At 37.2% G+C, this 26,626-nt stretch overlaps 1 protein-coding gene across 3 annotated transcripts in view; it reads left to right on the top strand.

Moving 5' to 3' along the window:
• rell1 (RELT like 1) overlaps nt 1-16,172 on the top strand; it is a 30,209-nt gene extending 14,037 nt beyond the window's left edge. For 2 of the 3 annotated variants that reach the window (XM_042512105.1, XM_042512104.1), the window contains exons 3-8: nt 1,599-1,670; nt 5,686-5,740; nt 10,519-10,767; nt 12,758-12,890; nt 15,006-15,049; nt 15,126-16,172. In XM_042512105.1, coding sequence (XP_042368039.1) covers nt 1,599-1,670; nt 5,686-5,740; nt 10,519-10,767; nt 12,758-12,890; nt 15,006-15,041 — 545 coding nt within the window. In that variant the 3' untranslated portion in view covers nt 15,042-15,049; nt 15,126-16,172. Of the gene's footprint in view, nt 1-1,598; nt 1,671-5,685; nt 5,741-10,518; nt 10,776-12,757; nt 12,891-15,005; nt 15,050-15,125 lie in introns of those variants that run through there. The other variant, XM_042512106.1, reaches the window with a different exon arrangement.
• Nucleotides 16,173-26,626: the final 10,454 nt, after the last annotated feature.

Here is a 26,626-nt window from a genome sequence, read left to right as displayed (position 1 = left end):
AGGAAAATACTCAGGAAGCAGTCAACAGGAAGCTCTGGGAAGTGCCTGAAAGGGGTGTTTACTGAGTGGAAGGGCTCATAGGCAAGATTTCTGTTTAGTCAGGAGGAAGGAAGACATGAAATGATTGCACATTTCCAAAGATATGAAGAAGAATGCATGACCACACAGTTGAGTAATGTTAACAAAGTAAAACATAACTATTTGTTTCCAGTTGATGTTATACTGCACATAAACTGTAACATCAGAATTTTCTTCATGATTCTTGTGTTTATAGCTTGTTGCGGTGCCCTCAAGTGGCTGTAATGACTTGCTTTTATTTTTGACATGCATTCATTTGTGATGCGCTGTTATATAAGGCTTTGTGTTGCATGTCATGTGCTTTCTTTTGTAGTGTAACTTTGTATTGAGTCTGGACTGTTTGCTTTTGTGCTGTTTTGAACTTCCAAGGCACCGCAGAAGAATAAGCTCAAAGCTACAATCTGGTACGGTGCCTTAAATGGTGACATTTATGTTTTAAACAGTATGATTTCTTTTTGAATATATACATTTCGAAAAAATACCAGGAATCTGAAATCCTCAAAGAAGTACTTTACTGCTGAAAAGATGGTCTTTTCAAAAACTCTACTGTCTGTGCAGTGGAAAGACACAAATATGTTTGAAATTGCTGCTACATAACCAGAGAAAAAGGGCTTTGGCATTTGCTTTTGCTCAAGAAGGAGAAAACCTACAACTACCAGAATGCACTGCGTCGCACCGGACCAATAAACACTCCGACTGGTGGGTGACATAATGTGTGTTGGTTGCAGCCAGTCTAAAAACAATACAACGACCTGGTAACAAATGAACAAACAAATTACAGTTAACCAGTGCAGTAAAAGATGTTTGTGAAAACATTTGAGGTGAGACATAGTCAATACCGTGACAGAATTTTGGTTTATGTTTGATCAGCGCCGCTTAATTTCACAATCTCTGTTGTTACAGAAAACCGAAACGGTGCCCACTTCATATCGAGAATTTTTTGTATTTCAGCCAGTAATAGTTTTGAAAAAAATAGTGTCGAAGATAGTGCCAGAAAAGTAAGGAAAAAAATCTGATTTATAATGTCACGACAGCCAATGATTCAGACGTTATCTACTCTTAACAGCAAAATATTATTATATTATAAAATAAATATATATATATATAAATATATATATATATAAATATATTATAAAATAAATTGCCAAGCTTGTAGTAATAGGAAAACAAATTGCTTTGTGAGTCTGTGTGGGTTTCTATTATAAATAACGAACTGCATTCCTGCTTCAGTTCAACAGTTAAACCTATGAGAATAACAGCATCAGCTTGTAACATTAACAGACGCTCTTAAATGATGATTTATGGGTATGATGTTTACGATGTAAAAGGGGCCCCGAGGCTGCGCCTGAAGACTGTTTGCCTCTCAGAGAACATTCACACTCAAGCTTTCAGGCTACATAGTTTGTTTTACTGTACTGCACTCCAAAATATAATTATACAGCCTAAATATTTAGACTTTGATTAAACACTTAATAATTTAAGTTTTTCTGACTGCGTTTGTATTTTTCTGCCTCTTTCAGAGATAAATGACACCCTCAGTGAGAACAACGACACCGTCGGGCAGATCGTCCGCTACATCATGAAGAATGAAGGTATTTGTCTGAACCACCAAACGACAAAAATCTGTTTCTTTTGCTGCTTTTAACCTGATTAAGTTGTTCATTTTTGAAACATGTAACATGAATGTGGAAAATATCGATGCATTTCGGTTTTGGGGGTCAAATTATGGAATGGACTCAAAATTGTGTTGCTCTCTGTTGAGTTGAATGTAAAATGATTACAATTTATAATGTAAAGTGACTTTATAATAGAAGATTGCAGTTTAGAGAATATTTATTTTTAAGATTATTATAAATTAATTTGTTTCTTTGGTGTTGCTCTTATTCTGGGTTATTTTTTGGTTGATTTAGGATGGGTGGAAATAAGCCTGTTCCCCTTTCAGTTATTGATTGAGAACATTTGTGTGGAATAATCTGTTTCTCATGATGCATTTAACAAAAAAAAAAATTATTATTACTTTATAAACTGAACTTTGTTCTACACATGAGGTTTTAGTTTACGTTGTCTTCTGCCTCTTTCATGAAGTCATTACAGCTGCACTGTATTCATGTTTTGGCAAGAATGTTGCCACAAACTATTCAGGAAGGACGTGTGTGTGCGTGTGTGCGTGTGTGTGTGTGTGTGTGTGTGTGAGAGAGAGAGAGAGAGAGAGAGAGAGACTCTAGTTTGGCTCAGGACTGAGGCTCTTAGCGGAAGTTCAACACCAAGACAGTCGATCCACGGCGGAGGAATTTCAGGGGAAACGTTTGTTTACGTCACTTTTTCCCATCGTAATCACAGGAGTGTCGTAGCTGCTGTTTTATTTCCTTATTCCTGTGAATTGAAGTTATTTCCCAGAGCTGGAACATGAAGTTGAGTTGATAATAAATCACAGCGCTCCCCTCATATCGAGTAATTGCAGTTCTTTGTTCGGCTGCATTGGAGACGGCGGAGATAAGGATCGATGCTTGTATTGTGTCCGCTTGATTAGTATGAACACACATGCCTCTCCTGACGGTGCAGATTACAGTGTTTCCCTCAGTCCTCATAAATCTCCCTCAGCTGAGGAGAGCTGTGTTAAATAAATTGAAAAAAGTAAAAGTATTATTTTAGGATGCTATGTACTTTTTTTCAATTACGTCTTTATTACTTTTAACATATTTCCATTAACAAACAAACAACCACACACAAAAATGACAAAAAAAATAGTATGATTACACAAAACAATTAATAACAACAAAAAAAAATGAATGAACTGTTTTAAACTAAGTATAAAAAATGAAATGACATAATAATAATAAAATGAAATAAAAATAGATCAATAAATCAACTATGGTCACAAAACCTTTTAAAAATGTTTTATTTATTTATTTTTTTACATAAAGCGTTTTCAAACGATAGGCAATGAGTTCTGAACTTGCCTATTGGCTAATGCGTTTTCCCTGCATTTGTCAATACTACTCGGACTGTAATGTAACAGTTAAAATATAAAATTGTTGTAATAATATAAAATGTCTTCATGGGAAAGATTAAAGTTGATGGCAAATATTGGAGTAAGTGTAATATTAGTAAACACTAAAAAAGGTCCTTATATCTGCTTATAACTCTCTAAACATATTTTTGTTATTGATATTATGTATTTTATGTTTATATACTGATTAAAAATGATGATTAAGAGGGATTAAATTCATTTGATTTGATTTATTTTGAACAAGAAAACAGAGAAATTATTATACAAACACACAGACAGACAAAAAAAAGTAATATTTATGAGAAGTAAAAACTTATGGAATCCCACCTTTTCTCAAGTCCCTGAATTTTGTTGAAGTAATATTGAAAATGTTTTTAGATACAGGAACTAAACAGACCAGTGTATTCTAAAAAAAAAAACATCCTTATGAGATGGCTGACGCACTGAATGACACTCGAAGGCAGCAGCGTTGTCCTGTTTTGATTTTTCGGTCCTCCCTTGAGAGGCGAGCTGACTCATCACTGCTTTCATCCTCACAATGTTTGTTGAGTCCGTTAAGTGTGAGTCACTCTGGAGACGTGGCGAGGTGCAGGATCCCTGCTACCAAAATATTCTCCATCATAAGACTGAAAATGTCTGTTTAACTTTCAACAGTCAACCTCGAAAATGTGTGAAAGCTTCATTATTGTGACTTTTTTCCCTGGACACAGGAAGTGGGTGTTTGTGAATGGATAAACATGAGAACAGAGGAGTCACTATGAGGTGCAGCAGTAGTCTGTAGATGGCAGTCTTTGCTCAGCCAAAAGAGAATTTCAAAATAAAGGCGTCCCAGTGCTGGCACAGTCACGGTGGATGTCCATGCAGCATCACTACAAACTTCAAAATGAAGTTTCACATGAAGGATGAATTAGAATTCACCTTTTTATTCTCATGTAAGTCGCATTGATTTATCCTGTCTGCACTGAAAAAGCAGTGTTCTGGGTTTTTTGACTGTTGCATTGTGTTTTAACACTTTGAAGCCTGCGCAAATTGGTGCGATTTCTTACAAAAGCACAGGGAGAGAGCAATGAGCATATCAACAAGGCATTGCTTAAAAATGAGCAAAAAATTGGTAAAAAAGTTACAGGAGAAAACTTGAAAATAAGAAAAAAATAAAATTAAAAAGGTGCCAAACAAACAGGAAAATGTCATCAAATAAATAAAAATTGTGTTTATTTTATATATTGTATCATATATTTTGTAACATAATTTTAAATATCAAATTATTATAATTATAAATATAGGATTTTTTCCCATATTTTTGGATAATTTTCTAATAATCCTCCCCTCATTTTTAAACTAATTTTCTGGTAATTTTCTTGTCACTTTAAACTAATTTCTTCCAATTTGTGGGACGTTTCTGCCAAGTTGGTCATTGCCTTTTTCCCTCATATTTTAGAAAGAAGACTAAAATGTTATGGACTAAAAATATCTATCAGTTAATGAGGATTTTGTTGTAAAAAGCCTCTGTGAAACCCCCTTGTTCACCTCAGTGAGTCATCTGCGTGTCTCAGTACACCTCAGTACATCTCCCCATTTTTTAAAAAAATCTGTGTTCACAAAGCCAGTGAACACATCAGGGCCAGGCCTCCGGGAAATCTGTGTCCGGGAGCAAATTATGTCAATCTGTCATCTGCGTGTCGATGTGACGTCGTCTGAGAGCAGACATTGCATACTGTGGTGAAATAACATTTAGATCCTTTGCTTAAGTAACAGTACTGATGCCACCCTGTAATAGTACTCTTTTAAAAATGTTACTTTAGTAAAAGTAAGTATAATCAGGAAAATCTACTTAAAGTTTTAGAAGTCAAAGTACCCAATGCAGAAAACATGCAGAAACACGTCAAAACCTAAAAGTATTAGCAAAAAATAGAAAAACACCCGAGAATAAAAAATACTATAGAAACAAAATAAAATAAAATAAAAACAACTAAAAATACCAAAAATTAGTTAAAAAATAAAAAAAAATCTCAAACTTATGATGAAATTATTTTTAAAAATAAGAAATATGTTTAAAAAAACTAATAAACAAAAACATTTGGGGATTAATTTTCTATCAATCAAATGTTCGATTAATCAACTAATCATTACAGCAGTACTGGTAGTTTAATTCCTTACAAAACATCATATTTTTTTATTTTAAACTCTTATAATGTTCTGATGGAAACATTTTAATTTGTCGAGTAACTAAATTGTTCGGATAAATGTAGTGAAGTGGCATGAAAAGAAAAAAACTCAAGTTAAGTACATCAAATTTGTACGTAAGCACAGTACTTGAGTAAATGTTTGCGTATTCCAGACCATTATAAAGTAAAACTTTTGATAGTTTGGAGTTTATTTGCTCCAACAAAAGTTTACTCTGTTGTGGCGTGCTCCCCTGAGGGTTTGTGTACAGTCATTGCGTGCCATTTAATTGTGGTAAGGAGTTAATCTGCCGTAGCCATCTTTCAATAAGCGCCGTGCTTTTGAAGTCACTGGAGCGTTCCCGTTGCTAATTCCCAACACTCCTCTTATCTCTCCTTTTCTTCTATTAAGTAACTTTCTCTCTCCCTCTGCAGCAAACTCCGACGCCCTGAAAGCCATGGTTCATGAAAACAGCATCAACTCTGATGGGTGAGTGTCCCCTCTCGCTTTACTTTTTGCGTCCGACCACCAGATGGCGTCATAAGCTTCCTGGAGGCCCGGCTGGTCCCTGCTGAAGTGACTGAGATGAGAGTAGCCAGAGCAGGAAATGAACACACAAGGCAATCAGGCCACATTTCTCTTCTGATACGTTTCCAGATTGGCGAGGTTTGATTGAGGGCGAGCAGCTGGGGACTCTTCCCGAAATGCCACCGTGGCCCATATCAGTGTATTGTGGGATTATTAAAGCATATTGAGCTCAGTTGTTGGCTTGTTTCCTTGTTGGATTCGTGGCCAGAGCACAGCGAGCGTGACTCCACTTTAAAAAGGGAGCGCTGGGCAGAGAAACACTGTGTGTCTTTATACAGGAGGCTTATACAGGAGTTGATTTATTACGCAGAAATGTCAATAGTGTACAGGTTCCAGCTTCAAGAATTCAAAGAGTGGATGCTTTTTTCTTGTTTTATGTCACTGTGAATTAGCAATTTCATTGTTTTGGACGGATGGTCAGAAAAAAAAGAAGCAACTTGGATGCATCTGCTCTGGGACGCTGGGACTATTTTCTGACATTTGATTGACCAAAAGTTGAATTCTTGTAATCAAAAATCACATTTTGAATACAAAATACATACAACGCATACACAAAACAAAGTACGCCAGTGGTTATAGAAACAATTATATAAATATGATATACTTGTGAAGGAGATCATCACTTTCATGAACAGATCTCTTTGTTCTGCTGACAAGGTTAAAGGTCACTTTACATTGTACTGGATTTATATCTTGAGTTGTAAAAAAAAAACAACAAAAAAACAAGATAAGATAAAAGTAATTGATAATGCAAATAATAATAATTTGACCAAATGTTGAAGTAATTTCATTTCTAATCAAGACAATCTGGTAAAATTGCTCCATCTTATAGACTTCATAACTGTTTTGTAATGCAAAATAATGGAACTGAAAACACATAAATCACAATAAACTAATTCTGTGAATAATCACATCTGCCTATTATCATTGAAAAATGCAAATTAGAGGTGCAACAATTAGTTAACTAAATGATTATGCGATCGGCAGACAATTTATCTTCACTTATATGTAATAACTTTGTAAATTAAACTTTTTGGGGTTTGGAAAAGTTGGTTAAAAAAAACAAGATATCTGATGAAGTCACTCGAGGATATTCTCGCTGTTTTCCAATGTTTGCTGAAAGATTAATCAAGACAACAAACGTAATCGTCAGCTGAAGTCCGGCTGCATATGTGTAAGACGTGAACAGAAAAAGCTCTCAGCTTTTAGTCGCAGCGCTCGTCTGCGTCTTTGTCCTTTAATAACACAAAAATCAATCGGCCTGGAAGCTGATTTCATTCACATTTTGACATTCACATCTCAAATCGAAGGCCGCCCGCCCATCACTTTGAAACGACCCTGCGTCATAAGAACGGCAGCCTGAGCCGAGATGAGACGTCTTCACTGTGCTCCGCCGCTGAGATAAGCAGTTAGCGTGATAGACAGATACGAGGAGGAGAAGCCTGTGACAGAGGAGGAGTAAATCGAGTTAGCCGAGTATGTTTTCCCCTCTCTCTCTCCTCCTGTCATCTTTCTCGTCCCGCTACATATTGTTCTGGGGGAGGAGAGGAGGGAGATAAAGAGAGGAGGGATGTTCTCCTTTGTTAGGAAGAAACAGTGTGGATAAACGGCTGCCTCTGCCAGAGACTGAGGTGCTCTGCTCTGTCACATCGGCCGTCCTGGAGGAATCAGCAGAAATCTGCAGTCGCACACATTTTCCCCGGCGTCACTTTCATGTGTTTCGCTTCTTCGTTCTCCCTCCAGAATCTCTCACATATTTCCTCCCCTTGTTTCCTCTCCCACTTTTATGTTGAAATCGCTCTCTGTGGCGCTCCCTCTTTCTCCCGCTGTCATATTTTTCCCTCTTTCTCCCAGCCAGGTTGGGCAGTCTGCCAGTGGATCACTTAGAGATGGAGGAATAGGAGGGTAATTTATGGGACACTTAAAGGGGAGGAGGGAGACGGACAGACAGACAGACAGGCAGACAGACAGACAGGCAGACGGGCAGAAAGAGAGGGATGGAGAGAGACTACAAGGAGGAGAGCGACTGTAGTGTGGCCAGGCCTCACTATCTGCCTCTCCAGATTCACGACTTAACTTCCCCTCGCCTCACTGCTGCTCTCCCCATCACTCCTCCATCCTCCACCTCTCCTCCAGCCCTCCGTCCACAACACGCTCTGCTCACATCCGTTCATCTCCCCTTTGCCATGTCGTTTTCTTTTCCTTCTGCGGATCATGATTCACACCTCTGCTCATCAGAATTAGGCACGCTATTTTGCATTTCACATGCATGCACTCACGCTAAAGTCGCTTCCAGACCAGAGGAACCTTTTCATACCTCAAAGAACTATAGATGGGCATTTTAAGTAACCTCCATATTTAAGTGTTTGCATTAAATTTAAATAAAATAAATATAGGTAAATTGGACAACAACAGAAAACTTCTCTTTGGGTTGAACTTTCCTAAAACTTTCTATCGAGTGAAGTTTGCAGGGCTGGATGCTGATTCGTCAGACACCACAGCAACTACGATTTTTTTTTTTGACTTCATTCACACAATAGTGAAATGCTGGGTTTGTTTGAACTGCATCAATATTAGGACAAGGCTTTTTTTTCCCTGGAGCCCTCTGTGTTGGCACTAGAGGGTGAGAAATGAGTGGATTTTCATTTGTTTTTCAACTCAATGAATAAAAAAACACAGAAAAATATGACAAAACGACTAAAAGTATATCACAGAGAAACAAAAATGCTTTTTTTTCCATATTAGCATTTCATATTAATACATAAAAACTGACCTCATGTTATTTCACAATGAGAAATTGCGAAATTGTCTCCCTTCCTCTGTGGATCCTACAGAAAATCTGTTACCCACAAGAAAAAAATCCTGCTACGACTGCATTCATTCACATGATTCCAATCTAGTCTAGTGCTGTTGTGGCTGAATGAGCATAAATCCCCAAATTCAACCCCAAAAATGTCCTGAAAAACCTTCCCAGAAAACAGGAAGGTGTTATAGCAGCGCATGAACGCCCTTATTTTTGGAACGAGGTGTTCAATAATAATATAAAAGTGTCATGCTCAGCCGTCCACATACTTGTGGCAATAACACTGGTGATGCGGATCAAAGAGACGTGACTCATTATGCCGCCTGCCCCCCTCGACACACATGCATACTTCATTCATACTGTATATTATATGAGCATGTGCTACCTTTAGTGTGTAAACAATGTGCAGAGCTGCTCTCTGGGGTCATAGAAACATGCACACACACTTCCTCTCCCAGAGAAAAGACGTGAGAGATCAAACAGAAGTGAGCTAACTGGGACTAATTGAGGCCACCTGAGATAAATACTGTATGAAAGAGGAGAGAAGCAGTCTGCGTCGTATCACTTTGACTTCTTTTCACCTTTTTGTAGTCTCATATGTGATTCCCTGCCAATCAGGTGTCCGACACTTCACCATACAGGAAATTGCCTCCATTATTGCTTTAAACATCCGCATCATTCACAGTGATTGTTCTCAAAAAGCCTGTCTGTGTTTGTTTGAAAATGCGAGATGAGATATTAATGTGTCATTTCTGCAGCGGTGAGCCGCGATAAAAGAAACGCCGCAGAATTCAATGAGCTCGAATTGATCTCTGTGAAATGAAAATGTTTTTTAGACTGAATGTGGGTCATTCGCTATTCTGCGAAAGGTCTCACTTCTCAAACAAGTACTTTTAATAGATGATGTATGAAAAAAAAATCTTCAGATGTTGCATGGTGTCGAAATATATGGAGGAAGAAAAATGACTCAAGTATTAATAAATAAACTATCAACTGTATAATTAAATACAGTAGGAATAAACAAATGAATAAATGCTGCAGGCCCAGATGTACAGAAATAAATAAAAAATTACAAATACATTTAAAATTTGTATTTATTTATGTATGGTTTAATCATAGATGTTTATTTATTTATTTATTTAAGTATATATATAAGTATATATAAGTAATTTATTCTTTTACGTGTTTAAAATTTTTAATTTTTTTAAATTTTATTTGCTTATTACAATATTTTTAAATTCATTCCTATGTATGTATTTATAAATGATCTATTATTGTTATAATTATATTATCATTCATTATTTATTATTTAGTTATTTCAGCAATTATTTTATTTATTTTCTGTATTTATTTCTGTATTTATATTAATTATTAATGCTTTTATTTCAGAAAGTATTTATTTTTTATTTAATAATTTTCATATTTGATAATTTATTCATATATATATATATATATATATATATATATCACAGAGCACAAGCAAAATAATGTAAATCAGCCCCAGAATAATAATCATGCAACTAGAGAAATTACCCAAAAAATCTTTTACAACTCAGCATCTGTGTATTTGTTTATTTAATTCTATATTTAATTATTTATATTACAAATATTCTGCTGAGTTGTAAAAGATTTTTTGGGTAATTTCTCTAGTTGCATGATTATTATTCTGGGGCTGATTTACATTATTTTGCTTGTGCTCTGTGAGTAATAATAGGTCACAGTCATCAACAGCGTCTTGATTACACACTCATGTCATAATTATTGTGTCATTGTGTCCTGTAAGGTATAATTTATTAATAATCAGTGGGTCATTACTGAGGCAAAATATCCACCAAACCTCCAACTTAAACACTAATTTCCTGCTCTCCCTCTGCAGCCCGCCGCTCACCCCCACCTCTCCCGACACTCCAACACCTCCGATGACTCCCGTATCACCGGGTGCACCTGCAGGCGCCGCCAAGCACACCTGCAACCACCTGCACACCATCGGCGGCCCGGGAGGCAACAAGAACATCTGTACGCGCTGCAGCCAGAAGAAGTGGCCGCTGATAAGGAGGCCGTCGGGCCGTAAGGCGGAGCAGCGCCGCAGCCACCATGGAGAAGTCACGGTCCTGGCTGTGGGCAGGTGGGCAGGTGTGTGTGAGAGTGTGTGTGAGTCAAGGAGGCTGGAACCAAATTGAAAAAAAAAAACATGGCTTAATTAAAAAAAATAATAATAATGAAAAAAGAGGAAATTTCTTTAAAAAATCAAAAAACAATTTATTTTAATAATTCCCAAAGGTAAAAAATAAATAAATAAATAGATAAAACGTCCACCCATTTAAAAAAAAAAAAAAGAAAGAAAACATGCCTTCGAAGGCATTTTGATATTCTATTCTAGGTAAAAAATTGTTTGGACCCTGTTTGAATTAAACCCCCCAGAGGCATATCAGATATTAGCTCACACACAAACATTAACCATCAAACATTAACCCCCCAAAAAATCCAGACTTAATTACACTGGTTTGACTCTTGACACCAGAGCAGTGACCTGGAAAATGCACACGTGAACGGTCAGGGTGAAGCGTGGGAACGTACATGTTTCTCGGTTCAGGCTGTGTTGAGGTTCAGTGTGTGTTTAACCAGCGTTGTGGAGCCGCTGTTAAAAATACACTAAACAGAAAGAGGTTTTACAACACTGAGACGGTGACAGCAACAGAGAAATGTGAGATACAATCTAACATCTTTCTGCAGGAGCTTTTCAGGATGTGGAGCATGTTGTCGCTGACAGAAAGTGAACCTAGCTGTCTTTATTTTTAATATGACTTCATGTGGCGGCTTCACAAATAAAAGCAGCAGGAATAAGATGTTCTGTTTTCAGGAGCAGTAAGTTAATACTGCTCTGACACGGTGTAAAGAGAGTGAACAGTGAACACCGAGGCTGTTATCTCTGACATAAAACTCTGCCGGGTGATGTGCACGCATCTTTTCTGTGAGTGTGTGTGCTTCATGGCGGACTCCGCCACCAACAATAAAAAAACACTATAGAGAAATAAGCACTGAATATAAATACACTGAGAGGCTCTTTCTGAAAGGACTAAATGCAGAACATAAATGGCATAAAACATGCATTTTGATTTTATGGAAATTTTGATTAGAATTTTGCCACAATGGCAGATTTTTAGGCTTTGATGTAAAACTATAAAACACACAACAAAATCCGAGGTACACAATTAACCTGCACACAGTGCTGATACAGACACAGTGACTGAGAACACATCTCAAGTCAGTCAAGTTTGTTTTTTTAACTTTATTGTATTATTTAAATGCATTTGGTTGCATATAAGAAAGGCATTTTGTTATTATGATTCCTTTTGTGCCCTCTCAAATTAACTTTGATTTTTAAGTAAAAAGCACCTCAGTGGGAATTAAACCCTGACAGCATGCTAGTTATAAAGCGGTGTCCAAAATAAAGAAAATAATAATAAGGAGAGCATTTCTGAGTCCACTCATTAAACCAGTAAAGTGTTTATCCTGATCTTTGCCACGCAGCGAGCGCCCTCCTCATCTTAACGTCGTGCTGCGAGCTGATTGGGATGCAGAGCATTTTGCTTTTCATTTGCGCGACCAGATGAATGGCAGCGTACGCAGAGGGTCAGCATGACCGGGATACGAATATTCATTTACTGATTTAATTAAAGCTTTGAGTGTGTCAGTGTGTGTGTGCGCGCACACAGGTGTGTTTGAGTGTGTGGGTGAATAAGAGGATTTTGGCAGAGGGAGTGTGTTTGTGTTTGTGTGTTTGTGTGTGTGTGTGTATGTGTGTGTGTGTGTGTGTGTGTGTGTGTGTGTGTGTGTGTGTGTGTGTGTGTGTATTATCAGTGGGAAGCTGCGGCTCAAATGAGAGTAGCTGATACCTGCTGAGTTTGTGCATTAGAGGAGCGTTCTCTGTGAGTTATCGTGTACTGTTTACAAAGTGAACAAATCAAAAGCAAAGATGGTCATTTTTATTTTAGAAACTTCTTTTTGTTTTGGTCCCCACATCAGAGCTGGAGTTTGTTTTGATGAGCTTAACTCCTCGTTTCTTATTCCTTCAGGCTGCAGAAAACATGTTATTATGTTTTGTCGCCTCTCAGGTTCCGGGTGACAAAGATCGAAAAACCAGCGAGAGAGAGGCGGAGCCTGCTAATAACAGACTCCAACGGGAGCGTCCCCACGTCGCCGACAGAGGTGGAGCCCAAGAGCCGGACGACGTCTGAGTCCCAGCAGGTCTGTATCCTCAGAACTTCACTCAGTTCCTGTAACTCAGGAAAGTATATTTTATTTTCATGAAAAAAGACTTGATTATCGAAATACTGTAGTGGCTACGTTCTCTGACGATCGACCAGTCAAACTTTAATCTCTAAACTCTGTGATGTAAAAACTGTAGACAGATATTTTATTACACAAACTGTCACAAAAATGTCAAACGCAGTGGTGACTGTGATCGTACATTCACACAAATGTTTAGACAGCAGAAGTCATCTTTATTTTATAGACTCTCTCAGTATCACATAGAGAGAATATTTACCAAGAAAACACTAGAAACTCCCCACAGAAGTTAAAAGATATAACACAGAAAACAGAAAACACCTTGTGAGTCTCGGATGGAGAGTAACAGTTATAAAAGTAAAATAAAAAATTATTTTCAATTAGGAGATATGAACAGTGAACAAAAAAACAGCAGATATCTACCTGTCACACAACAAACCGGTTATTGTTTTCAGTAAAGTTGATGTGATTGTAGTAAAATGAGCTAAATAAGTGTTTAAACATTTATGATAAAGAGCCGCTGATAAATCCGAGCGCAGCAACAATCAGCCTGCAGCTCTGCTGCTTTCTGTTTACATCGCAGGAGCTCTGCTTATGAAATTGCAATGCTCCAGGTGATCATAAACAGCTCGTCTCTCCTCGGTGTTTTAATTTATTGTTTACAAGAGAGTGCAGAGGAGTTCCTCCTGTTGATGCTGCTACTCAGCAGCACAGAAAATTTCCTCCTTGTTGATTTCCTCTAAGATTCTTTTGTGAACAAAACATTGAAAACATTCGGTGGCCACAGGGAAAAATGTAAGCGAGGTTGAGCGGCTTTCTAAGGGATTGCATAAATATCAATAAGTAAATAAATAAATGCATAAATAAATACATGACTACGCGCATAAATAAATACAGAAATGACTAAACGTATCCAGACATAACTATGGAAATAAGCAAATACAGGAATAGATAATTTAACAATTTATAAAAACAAAAGGAATAAATAAATGTTGGAATAAGGAATTCAGTGCAGAGTTTAGGACCTTCTACATCATAAACATACAGAAACAGACATTTATCTATTTATTGATTTATTTATTATACTTTTTTTTTTTTTAAATATTCTGTATTCATGTATTTTTCTTTAGTATTTTTTTGTCCTCCATACAAATCCCACCATGTTCTGTCACAGTTTATTTTCTACAGATTATGAAATTTCCGTCATACCCAAATTGATTTAAGGACGGAGAAACAATAAACTCAAGTGTCATTGATGGTTCAAATGGAAAGAATCCATTTGCAGCTGTAACATCCGTGTTTGTTTCATTTCATGCTGTATTGACTTTTGGCTTTCTCATATTGACAGAGTGAGAAAGAGAAATGCCTTCAGTCCAAGAAATTAAACAAACATGACGGCAGAACACGCCTAATATGAAGATTATTCATTGTTATTTCAGTATTAATCACTGGAAACCAACCAGCCCAACAAACAAACAAGGCAAACAAGACTCATTAAAAGTGGATAAAAAAATTATAATTTTTTTTTAAATATGTAAAGAAGAAGAAGAATTTCTGTAGCCTTTTTCCCCCCAAGATATTTTTTTGAAAAAGAAAAATATAAATCTACTTATTTTGTGCATATTGTGCAAGAAATTGTTTTTTTTTTTTTAGAAAAAGTAGAAGTAAATCAATAAAAAATTAGTAAAAAAAAAAAAAAAAAGAGAAAAACACAAATAAGGCAAACAAGACATGAAAAATGTGCTTAAATTATTATAATAATTATCTAACATAATTTTAAATATTTAAGTAATAATTAAGTAAGTAATAATTATGATAACTGTAAGTATAGTATTTTTTGTACTTCTTTTTCTCCAGACATTTTCCCCAAGCTTTTTGTAAAGTTAATTTTCTAAATCTTCTATTCCCTTGCAATTTATGGAACATTTCTTACCAAGTCGCTCTTTGCTTTTTCCATGCTTTTGAAAGAAATTGCACCAATTTGCCTATGTTTCAAATTTGTGATAGTAGCACGATATAAGTGATGTCGTTTCACATTTCAAAGGGTTACATCAATATTACTTTCTTCTGCAGGAGGAGACAAACAGCTTGGACAAAGAGAAACGATAGAAATGCAGGTAATGAGCCACATTTTCATCAGCTCCATGTGTGTTTTCCACTCCTGCGGTTAACGTTTAATCTCCCGTTTAACAGCTTTCCAAAGGCAGGAGAAAAAACAACACATGGACAATTTTAAAAATCCAAACAAGAACATTACGATATCAGCGATGGAGGTACGAGGTCGACGTGGGAGTCGTCCCCTCCACATTCCTGCTCCACGGGACGCCAAAAGTGCTGCTGATGAGGACGACAGTGGTGAGAGTGACGCACACAGTCACACCAGCCAGTTATTTTACAAGCAGAGAGCGGAAAGTGTGTCCATCTGTGATACATTTCCTCTTAAAACAGATTTACAATAGTGCCTTGCTCAAGGGGTATTGAAGCAGGGCAGCTGCTTAATGTATAGGGAGCCTGAACCAGGACTTTCCTAAAGAACTACGGTATTATTACTCTATATGCAGACGATGTGTGTGTGTACATATGTTTTTGTATGTGGAGGTAAAGAAACGTTTTTTTGCATGTCATCAGTCAGTTAATTGTTAAAACTAATCCCCAGAAGCAGGTACAGCCAGTCAGAGATTAAATTGTTGGTTCCCAAAAACAGGAAGGAGGAGCGACCGGATGATAGTGGTCACTGAGCCAGAAGTAGCTCGGAGTATTAGCAGATGTGATGAGTTAAAGCAACTGTAATCACATCGTGAACGTGGTGTTAGAAGAGAAGAGAGTGCAGTATTCTGAGTCGAACAACAAATCAGCTTTAATATTCAAACACGGGGCTCAGTGTTTGCTCTTAAAGTGACAGTGTTATTTTGACAGTAAGTGCAAACCCTAAACAGGTCGGTCTGTTCCAGCTCTTCAAGATCACTGCCAAACTTTTGAGAATGGCCACTCTTGCAGTTATTTTTTAATTTGGTTATTGATTATTTAGTGAATGAGTTAATTATTTTGTTACCTCAAGCTTAGTTTTAGGTTGATTTATCTTAATTCTAGGGAAAACATAAGGCAGATTTCTCAAGATGATTAGATAATTTATCATGACAAAACGGACTTTAGTTTGAAGTTAATTTATGTCAGTTCTTGAGAACCACCATAAATGATTATGGGGTAATCTATCACAATAAAAACAACTTGTTTTTTTAAGATCACTGGGTTATTTCAGGCAAACATCTCACTTCCGTGACTGTTGGGAAGAATTCATTATTGAACACTGAGTCAAGACATAAATGTTTACTTTTATTTGCTGCAATTACATCATTAGAGCAAGAGGAAACAACGTTTTGTTTTCTTGTGATGGGCAGATTTAACTTAAAAATGAGTGTACAGCATTAAAAAGTAATTGCAAGCACTTGTTTTTCTTTGCAGTGTTTACCATCTCAAGATATAAGCAATTAAAAAAAGTAATTGCAAGCATTGCTGTTTTTGGCTTCCGAACATGAATGACTAAATCATTAAACGTCATTGTGTTTGACATATTATCATATTATAAGGTTGTTTTTTTGGTGAACATGTCAGCAAACATTTACCTGTTTACATCTCCAGCGGACGTTGAGCAACATTAGCAGTTTCTGTCCAACTCTGCTTTTAGCTTTGTTTTGGTCTCCACCATGTGGAGAATGTTTAATGATAAGATGCATTATGGGAAATGTAGGATCAAGTCTTTTTGGTGCTTGATCCATACTAGAGACTTAAATGTCAGACTGAGAAATGGCCTTAAATCCTTGAAATATCCTAAAATGCTAGAAATGTCCCCAAATCCTTAAAACCTCCTAAAATCCTAGAAATCTCCTAAAATCCGAGAAATGTCATAAAATTCTAGAAATGTCCTAAAATATAAATATCCCAAAATTCTAGAAACATTTATAAGGCTGCTTCGACTGGCCCCTGGCCTCCTGTCATTTTGCAAAAGTGACCCCCAAGCAAAGCAAGTCAAGCATCCCTACTGTACATATTTTTCCAAAATAAGGTCCCATTGCGATCGACCGGAAGGCGAGTGACTTCTTCCCAAATCTCTGTGATCAAAACGTATTATTTTAGGCACGTTTTCTTCCAAATTTACATCATGAATGTAATTGTGCCTCATTTTTTAAAAACATACACAGTATACCTGTTGTTATTCAAAATTTGGGACAGTTTGCCATGTTTTAATTGTTGTATAATGAAATAAAGACGACTAACAACTATCAAACCATGAATAATTTACTGTTTTGATTTATTCCCACGCTCTGTATATCAGTTCAGTGCATTAAAGTCCCCTGACCTGCAGGCTAACGCCTCCCTCTCCTTCCTCCTCTGAGTGAACCATCCGTCTTCATATTCTATTTTTTCTCATTTCCTTCTCTCATCTCTGCTCCCTCCTCGCTCCTTCTCTCCCATTTTTCGTGCCGTAATGAAAAGATGATTTGTCTTATTCATCTCGAGCAGGTAGTCCGATGACCTCGGGCTCTCTATCATATTATTTCCAGATAATGGAGATGAGATGAGATGGAGATGGAGAGGTGTTTGGAGCATTAGCAATCCTTGACTTTCTGTCTCCTCTTGACCTTCCAAGTCTTATCCTCCAGGATACAGAAGTTTTAGTTAGACTTTAAAGGGCAACTTTTGTATTTTTCAATCTGGACCCTATTTTCATATGTTTTTTTGTGTGTAAGTGACTAATGGAGACAACAATTTTTTTAATTAGTCAGGTTTTAACAAGCTGCGATGTAACCACTTGGAGCATGAGCCCTGTCCATTTACATCCACATAAAGTGCTTGTTTTTGCCATTGACAGGCTCCATTTGTTATTCCAGTTGCCTTGCAACATTATGGAAAGGATCCCGACAGAGATAGGCCTTTTTGTTAAAGGGTAAGATATTTTGTTTTTGTTTAACCAGAAACAGCCCTGAAATTGATATAAACAAACTCACCAGACTACATTTAATCAAACAGTAATTTTTATCATTGTATAAATAAGATCAGAGCCTGTCAGTGACAAAAACAAGCACTTTTATTAGACTTACATTGACAGTTATTACATTATTGAACGTACATTGACTATGGGAACATGCGGGTTAAACAAAGATTATCTGCTTTTTCACAAAAAGGTCTATCTCTGCAGGGATCCTTCTCATAATGCTGTCAGACACTTAGTGTAATCTGAGTCTGTCAGTGACAAAAACAAGCACTTTTATTAGACTTATGTTTGTATGTGTTTATATGTTTAGACTTACATTGACAGTGTGAACATGCCGACTGTTTCTGGTTAAACAGAAATGATTGCACTCTAACAAATCGGTCTATCTCTGTTGGGATCCTTTTTTATAATATCGCCAGACACTAATATAACCAACCTGAGCCTGTCAGTGGCAAAAACATGCACCTTTATTGAACATAAATTGATAGTGGGGATGTGCAGGGCTGCTTCTGGTTAAACAAAAAGGTTCTACTTTTTAACAAAAAGGTCTATCTCTGTAGGAATCGACACGTGTAATCTGAGCCTGTCAGTGGCAAAAACAAGCACTTTTACTGGACATAAGTTGACGATGCAGAGTTGTCTTGTGAACAATGCAGCCTGTTTTGATGTCTGCAGGCTTCTTGCTCAATACTAGACCAGTGTTGAAAGTTACTGTTAGGCTATCATTAGTCACTTAGACACTAAAACATGGAAAAATAGAGTCCAGGTTAAAAAGTACCCTTTAAGATTGTGTGTAAGCCAGCCCTCGCTGGAGTCCCTCTGTCTGGAGTTAAAAAAAAAAAAAAAAAAGGTACAGTGAGGCATTTCAGAAGGTCACTGCGTTTACCGACCCTGGTGTAGTTCAAAAGGTGTTAAACATTGACTAGACTTCCTCCCTCTGCTCCCAAATATTTCCCTGAAAAAAAATATCCCCCTCTGAGCCCCAGCTCCATCCTCTTGGCTGATATCCAGCGACAAAGATAAGATGTAGGGCACTTAGCCCGGCATCGGCATGGGAACCCTGTCGCCTGGAGGCCTGAATAATTCAGTGCCTGAGATAAATTCACTGCTTATGAAGTCATGCAAAAGAGACAGAACAGAGCTTTATTATTATCTATACACTGTTTTATGTGCATACCTAATTTCCTTGTGGGAATTTTTAGTCGCTTTAATGTAGTGTGAGAAACCTTTCACAACATTGGCGACGCCCCCACCCAGTTATAGCTAAAGTAAACACACATACATGCGTCAATATTTGCACCAGGCTCTCGTGCTGCTTATCCGTGTCCTGAACTGTCAGCCGCATCAGTCTGACAGGTTTAACACCCTGAAGCGGCCCGCTGTGTGTTTATAAAAGGCAAGGCTTTGAACCTGCAGGTATGGGTGGGGTGACGTCGCCTTGTGTGCTATCTGGGTTTCTTTTTCACCGCTGCGTGTAAATGTCTCTTCGTCCCCGTCAACACGTTAGAAGTCAATCCTCCCTCCGGCGCTGACAAGTGACACCAGCAGCAGTCATGTGTCACTCAAAAAACATGTTTTTAGTGCGTTGTTTGCTGTTGGTTAAAGTAGCATCCATTAAGAATTTATTAAAGTAACAACCAAAATTGACAGATTTTTAACTTTTCCTTTGGTCTTTTGAATGGAAACTTCTGTATTTTTCAACTTGGACCTATTTTTTCTACATTTTTGTGCTTGATTGACTAATGTGAACAGCAGTTTTTTAAATCAGTCTGTATTAAGCGAGAGGGCTGTGTAAATACTCAGGTTATATTCACATTCGTCTGCTAAAAGTGCTTGTTTTTGCGACTGACAGGCTCAGAGTGTTATTGTTAGTGTCTGGTAACATTATGGAAAGGATCCCTACAGAGAGAAAGTTTTTGTGAACAATTTGGCTTGATTTATTTTAAAAACATGGGAGGAAGGCAAAGAGGAATGAAGAAAAAACATAAAAGTTAGCAAGAAATTAGTAAAAAGAACAAGAAAGTTATGAGTAAACTAGTCAAATAATAATAAATACATATTAAAAACAAGGAAATAAATTAATTATTAATTACAGAAATATATTTTTATTCCCAATACAATTTTCTCTATCTTCATAAAAATAATTTTCTAAATCTATTAATTGCTTTAAATTTTTGGAATATTTCTTAACAAGTTGCTCATTGCCTTTATCCCCATGTCTTTAAAATAAATCACACCAACGTGCTCAGGGGTCGCAGGTTAAAACCGCCTGAAAGCAACAAAAAAAAGTGATGTTGCTCCGTGTCTCTGTGCCATTGGCAGGATCAGATTATTATGATTATTTAAAAAGGATCCTGACATTCAGAGATTTTTTTTGTCAAAGAATAATGCTGCACTCAAAAAAAAAAAAACACTTTTAGTGGACTTAAATTGACAATGTGAATCAGCCCCGAGTGGTTACATTGTAGCCTTTTTTCTCTGCTGTGGTCTTGCACAATACTGTCCCAGTTTTAAAAATTGCTTTCTCCGTAAGTCACCTAGACACAAAAACGAGAAAATAGATTTCAGGTCACAAAGCAGAAGTTCCTCTGTAACGAGAGTTAAAGCAGTATTATGTAGCTTCGAGTTTGTTGCCTATTTTGAACTAATATTTGCAAATGCTTTAAAGTTAATTTGTGCTCCTGTTATTTTAACATTCGCCACTGAATTGAAGTCAATTTCCAGGTGAGGAGTTTAATATTTAACCAGCGTGAAAACATTAACTCATTTTCAGGGCAAATTCCAAAACAAGGAGGACTATTTTGGGCTCTTTCTCAAACATTTCATTGTGTAAAGATACTATTTGACGCTGATTCATAGGTTTCCGGGATGTAAGGAAGCAGCAGAATAATCCTGTTACAGGTTAATATTTCCTTGTTAAATACAGTCCTACTCATTCCTCCGAGACACAGAAGTGTGTGTGTGTGTGTGTGTGTGTGTGTGTGCTACAATTAAGGGTGACATCATTAACTCCAACAAAGCCCTGAGAAAAACAAACATGTTAACGGAGCGCTCGCAGCTCGGGGACTCTGCAGCCGGCTGCCTAATGGACCTAATAAAAACAACACGAAGGAATCTGACACACAAGGGCTCTTTATTCGCCTCTCTCTATGTGCGACGCGCAGCAGGTTGTGGCACAAATTAGCCCGTTGCAAAAGTACTATTGTGTAGTTATCTTGAGGTGGGGAGAGGTGAATTTATTACTGTGAGGCACCGCGATGACAGGATATATATACCAGGAAAAAAAAAGATAGAAAGGTTGACTTTTGTGACCTCTTTTGTAATTTTTATGCTTTCAAGTGAGTTGAAGTTTAGTAATATGTAATCATTTTAAAAAAATCACAAATGGACAAATTTTAAGCAAATTGTCATGATTTCTTTTGAAATGTGGAGGAAAAGGCAATGAACAACTTGACAAGAAATGTCCCACAAATTCCAAAAAAAAAGGAAAAGGTGACAAGAAAATTACCTGAAAATTAGTTTGGCATTATGAGAAAATTAGAAAAAAAGTTAGAAAAAAGAAGAAAACTGGGAAAAATGTCCAGAAAATTGTATCCATAATTGTTAGAATTAAATATTTTGAATTATGTTACAAGAAAAAATATATATATTATACATTTAGTGTTTAAAAAGCTGCTGAAAAAACAGTCATGCGTAACTAAAAAACAGATGTGGTGCCTAAAAAACACCATGGGTCACTAAAAAACACCCATGCTTGGTGCCTGAAAAGGCACTGAAATGAGAGCCATAGAGCCCAAAAAAACCACACTGTTTTCTACTGGAAAAAGAGCAACAGATCCTAAAAAAAACATTGTTTGGTGCCTTAAAAGCCTCTGTAAAAAAGCCACAGGTTGCTAAAAACTACCAATGTTTGGTGCCGAAAAAGCAGCTGGAAAAAGAGTCATGGATTCTTAAGAAATATGTACATTTGGTGCCTAAAAAGGTGCTCAATAAAGAACCGCAGATCCCTAAAAGGCACCAACATTCAGTGTTAAAAAAGCAGCTGGAAAAAGAGCAATGCATCCCAAAAAAAACACTATTTGGTGCCTTGAAAACCCCTGGAAAAAAGAGCTACAGGTTGCTGAAAATCACAGATATTTGGTGCATAAAAAGCAGCTGGAAATAGAGACGTGATCCCTATAAAACACCTATGTTTAGTGGATGAAAAGACATTGGGAACACAGTGATGACCTAAAAAAAACTGTACCACAAATTGAACACCTTGGTGATTTGCAGAAACTTAAATCCCAGCATCGTCTTCTGTGGATTTGACTGAATCTGCAGATGAGCAGATTTCTGTAGATCAGATATGTTTAGTTTATTGTTTATCCTGTCACTTTCTTACAAACCTTTTTGTTTTTAATCCCCGGCTGTGATGTTTTTCTACCTACACGTAATCTACCTCTCTGTCTCCTTGAAGGGATCAAAGTAATCTGGTGACGCACGCGGCGAGCTCGGCTCTGTTGTTTCGAGAAGTGATGAAAAGATGAGTCAGTGGTTTGATTAAGCAGGAACTCGGCAGCAGATCCTGTTGTCATCACGCTCCATGGATATATGGAAATGTTCTTTTCTCATTTCCAGAGACAATCGCACGCACACACACACACACACACACACACACACACACACACACACTCTCTGGTGCAGGTGTGAGTTATCTCCTAACACTGAATTCAAACGCAGGGTGCACATCCACGTCAAGAAACCAGAATATTATACAAATGTTTACAGTTTGTGAGCAGAAACCAATGTTTTAGATGTGATTAGAAAAACCGATTTCTGTCTCCAATTATATTTTGGAAACTGCACTTGTAAGTGATCAGATCGGATTTGTGTGTCCAGACTTCACCAGTCTATTTGCATGGGTTGCTGTGGTGACGACGTGGGCGTCAGGAGCAACAGTGGGGACGCTGCTTTCCAACGCAGAAGCGTGAGAAATGGACGTCCATCATTTGGACCTCCAAACAATTCAGTTCAGCGTCCACACGCTCGCTGTGGTCCCTCATTTTGTCCTCTTTTGTGTGTTGTGTTAAAAGAGATGCACATGCAGAAATTCAGTTGCAGGTCAAACTACTTGCATATGTGATCAGATTTGCAAAAAATTCATGTGTTTTTTTTTGTTTTCCTAAAATCAATCAGGATACTCGATAATCTTGATATATGAATAGACAGATTTGGGCTAAAAGTCTGCAGAACATTTTTTTCATTTGCAGCAAGTTTCTCTTGTGTTAGTTTTGGATTTTCGCCTTACAGAATTTTTTTTTGCTGTTTTAGCCTGTTTTTTTCATTGTTGCAACCTTAGATTTGACTTTATCAGATTAAATCAGAGCTAAAGAACGAGCTCGTTTGTTCTTCAGCTTGTGATTTGGCTGCTGACTGAACAGCTGCATCACGGTAACCACAAGTTGCCTCGTCCATCATTAGTGAAAAATAAAATTACAGCAGCCTCAAGTGAGAGACACACTTGTTTTCACTCTCTTCTGAGTCATGTTGGAGGCCTCGGTGCGGCCTGGAGGCTGGTGGTCTGTCCCTTTGTGCGGCATCGGGCTCGTGCTTCATGTAGTATCACTGTGCAGAAAGTTTTGCAAGTAAAAACATGCAAATTGCAAAAAGCTATTTGACCAAAGACTGTTCCTCAGCGATGGTGAAAAGCGTTGGACTCGGCGTCGGCTGAAAAACAAAGTCAGACTGCAGAGAGAACCAAGTTTCAGGCTTAAAAACAGACACTATAATTGTGAGACCCACAGCGAGCAATTACAGTGACGAGCCAAAGAGCAGGAGCGATGAAGATAGAAGGGAGTGGGTGAGATGAATAGATAAATGTCCAAAGAAAAGGGCTAATTTTGGTATCATCGGGGCTCAGTTCGCCCTCCCGCGCTCTGACGGAGACACAGAGACACACAGACAGACTCGCTAACTCGCTAACTCCTGCCGAGACGATCAGACCATCAGGGTCTATTTCTTTTCTCGGTCACGGCTGTTGTGGAAGTTTCCAAGGTGCTCTGTGTGAGTCCTTCTGGTTCAAGCAGAAGCCCTGAGGTGTTCATTAGCAGAGGCCCCCGGGGGCCCCTGAACACCGCCCGCTGAGACTCTAACCGCTGACGATGGCGAGGTTTTAAACTCCAGAGTCCCACAGCGATCACGCTCGTTTATGACGAGGGAGGAGAGCTCTCGTAAACAAGCAGAGTCTCCGAGTCCTTTTGCTTTTTGACAATTTAAAGATGTAAAACATGATATATGGAAAATTATCTAAAAAATACACAAAAAACGTTACACTGTCTTCCAGTGAATTTATAGAGGAACCAGATTTATTAAAGGGAAAAATGGAAAAAAACAAGCTGTTTTTTTTGCTTAAACTTATCATTATGAAGTAAATGTTAACATTTTAGAACTTGAGCAAATTTGCTGAAAAACATAACAAGAAGACAGTGAGCAACTTAAGAAGAAATGACCCTATTTGTAAAAAAAAAAAAGAAGAGAAAATTACCTGAAAATTATCAAAAATTTAAAAATTTAAAATTTAAAATTTGCTTAAAAATAATAATAATTCCCTAAATTTTAATATGTAAATGTTAAAACTGTTACTAATTTTCTGAACATTTTCCCTGTTTTTTTTTTTTGTTTTTTTTAAATCTAAATCTAATAATTTCTTGCAATTTTCTGGATTTTCTTGTGATTGCTCAAATTTCCTCAGGGATCAAAGATTTTAAAACTTGTGAAAGGTGCCTGAATGCAGCAAAAGAAAACTGATGTCAATCCTGGTTTCAAAGGGTTAACAAATTAGAATAAAAACTGTCTTTGTTTAGACTGCAATTCTGTCGGCCATCAGGTACAATCTCCCGAAAAAAGGAGCATAACATCACTCAATGGAAACGCAGTCGTCTCACGATTGTATTTTATCAAAAGTATTGCTTTAGTTTTGTGCAAATCTGTAACAGAAACCCGCCTCGTGACCTGCAAATCTGCGCCGTTGACCGATAGCGAGGCATCTTAAAAGCTGAATTTTAAATAATATACAAAGTAGTAAACAAAGCAGCTCACATTTTAAGTACATTCCTTTATTTTACAATACAAATATGAGTAGAAATGATTTGGCAGGCAAACAAGGGGAGTCGCAGTTACACACATTCAGATCTTCATTTAGCAAAACAGCTTATTCAGCATTAACACACTCTTCACTCTCGCTTTCCGCGGCGCCGTCCGGCCTCAGTTAGTTCGTTTTTAGGCACATTTGTAAGCGAGCTTAACTAACGTCACGGGCCGGACCAGAAACACAAAGCCTGACCCATAAAGCTATGAAGCAGAGAGAAACAGAGATATTCGATGGCCTCTGATGATTTGACCTCAGCGGCTGTTTGTTGAGGTCAAAGTTCAGCTCAGGTTGAAAAACTGCAGAAAATGATATCAGTGAAATGTACAAGTGGATATGTTTTTATTTAGCTTTGGTAACGTGCTAAAGGATTCAAATGTGCATAGATTTTCTGATGTGCCGCTGCGGAAAAACACGCTCGTGCTGTGCATAAAGTCAAAGACGAAAGAGCTGGAGTAGGCGGAAATCTGGAAAAAGGCCGAATTTGAGGCAGAATTTGAAAATGCATCCTCCTCCTGCAGCTCTTCTGGCTCCACATTCACACACAGTAACATGTACGCGTCATATCATCGGGGTTAAACGTGGTCCGAAGAAACACGTCAGCCCTTAGCTCGTAATAATTGTTTTACTCGCTCTCTTATTCTTTTTTTTCCTGAGTATTAATGTATTTATTTCATTGTCTATTAATGTATGTATTTGTTTGATAGAGTTTTTTTCATTTTTGGTATTTTATTCATTATTGTATTTATTTATTCCTGTATTTATTAATTAATTAATTTATATATATGGCCATTCAATTTAATTTTTTTAAACATTTATTTAGTACTCTTTTGTTTATTTATTATGCATTTAATTATGTCACTATTTATCTATTTATTTTCTTCAATTATTTCAATATTATCTTTTCTTTTACATATTCTGGTATTTGTTATTTATGTATTTCTGTATTTATTCATACATTGACATAATTTTTAATTAATTTAAAAAAAATTAATTTGGGTTATTTGATTGGGCTCAAGCCAAAACCTCCTGTGTGGGTCGGGCTTTGACACACTGTGACTGTTTTGCCAATTTTACATTTCAGTTATTGTGAGACTCTCGTTTCGATAAGTCCGTCTTCTTTTTTCGGGTGTCTTTGCAGCCAATAGGAACGCCCTCTCTCTCTGAAGTGACCTGTGATTGGCCAAATTCTCCCGTCTAGATTTTCCAACACCTTAAAAAAGAGCCGACAGGAGGTGCAGGAGCTTCGTTTTCTAGACCAGATTCAGACCACTGGAATTATAAAATGCTCAAAGTTTAAGCGCCTACCCCACAAGAAAGAAAGCGATGTCCGTTTAAATGCGTAAGAACAGTGCGTAAACTAATTATTCTAATTTTAAAGTAGATATTCATTATTTTATTCGGATGAAATCGACAGTGACACAATAAGTTATAAATAAGAACCACCTCCTCGTTTTCTCTCCCGCTCTTCAGCTCCAAACATCCATCTTCTTCTTACAAAACCAGAAAAACGATGCGAGTGAAGATTTTATAAATAACAACAGAAGAGACAAAAACACGGATATTAAAAAA

Source organism: Plectropomus leopardus, chromosome 23, assembly GCF_008729295.1.
Source record: "Plectropomus leopardus isolate mb chromosome 23, YSFRI_Pleo_2.0, whole genome shotgun sequence".
In the NCBI taxonomy this organism is placed as follows: domain Eukaryota; kingdom Metazoa; phylum Chordata; class Actinopteri; order Perciformes; family Serranidae; genus Plectropomus; species Plectropomus leopardus.
The sequence above is the reverse complement of the archived record's forward strand: the minus strand, read 5'-3'. Positions and strand labels throughout refer to the sequence as shown.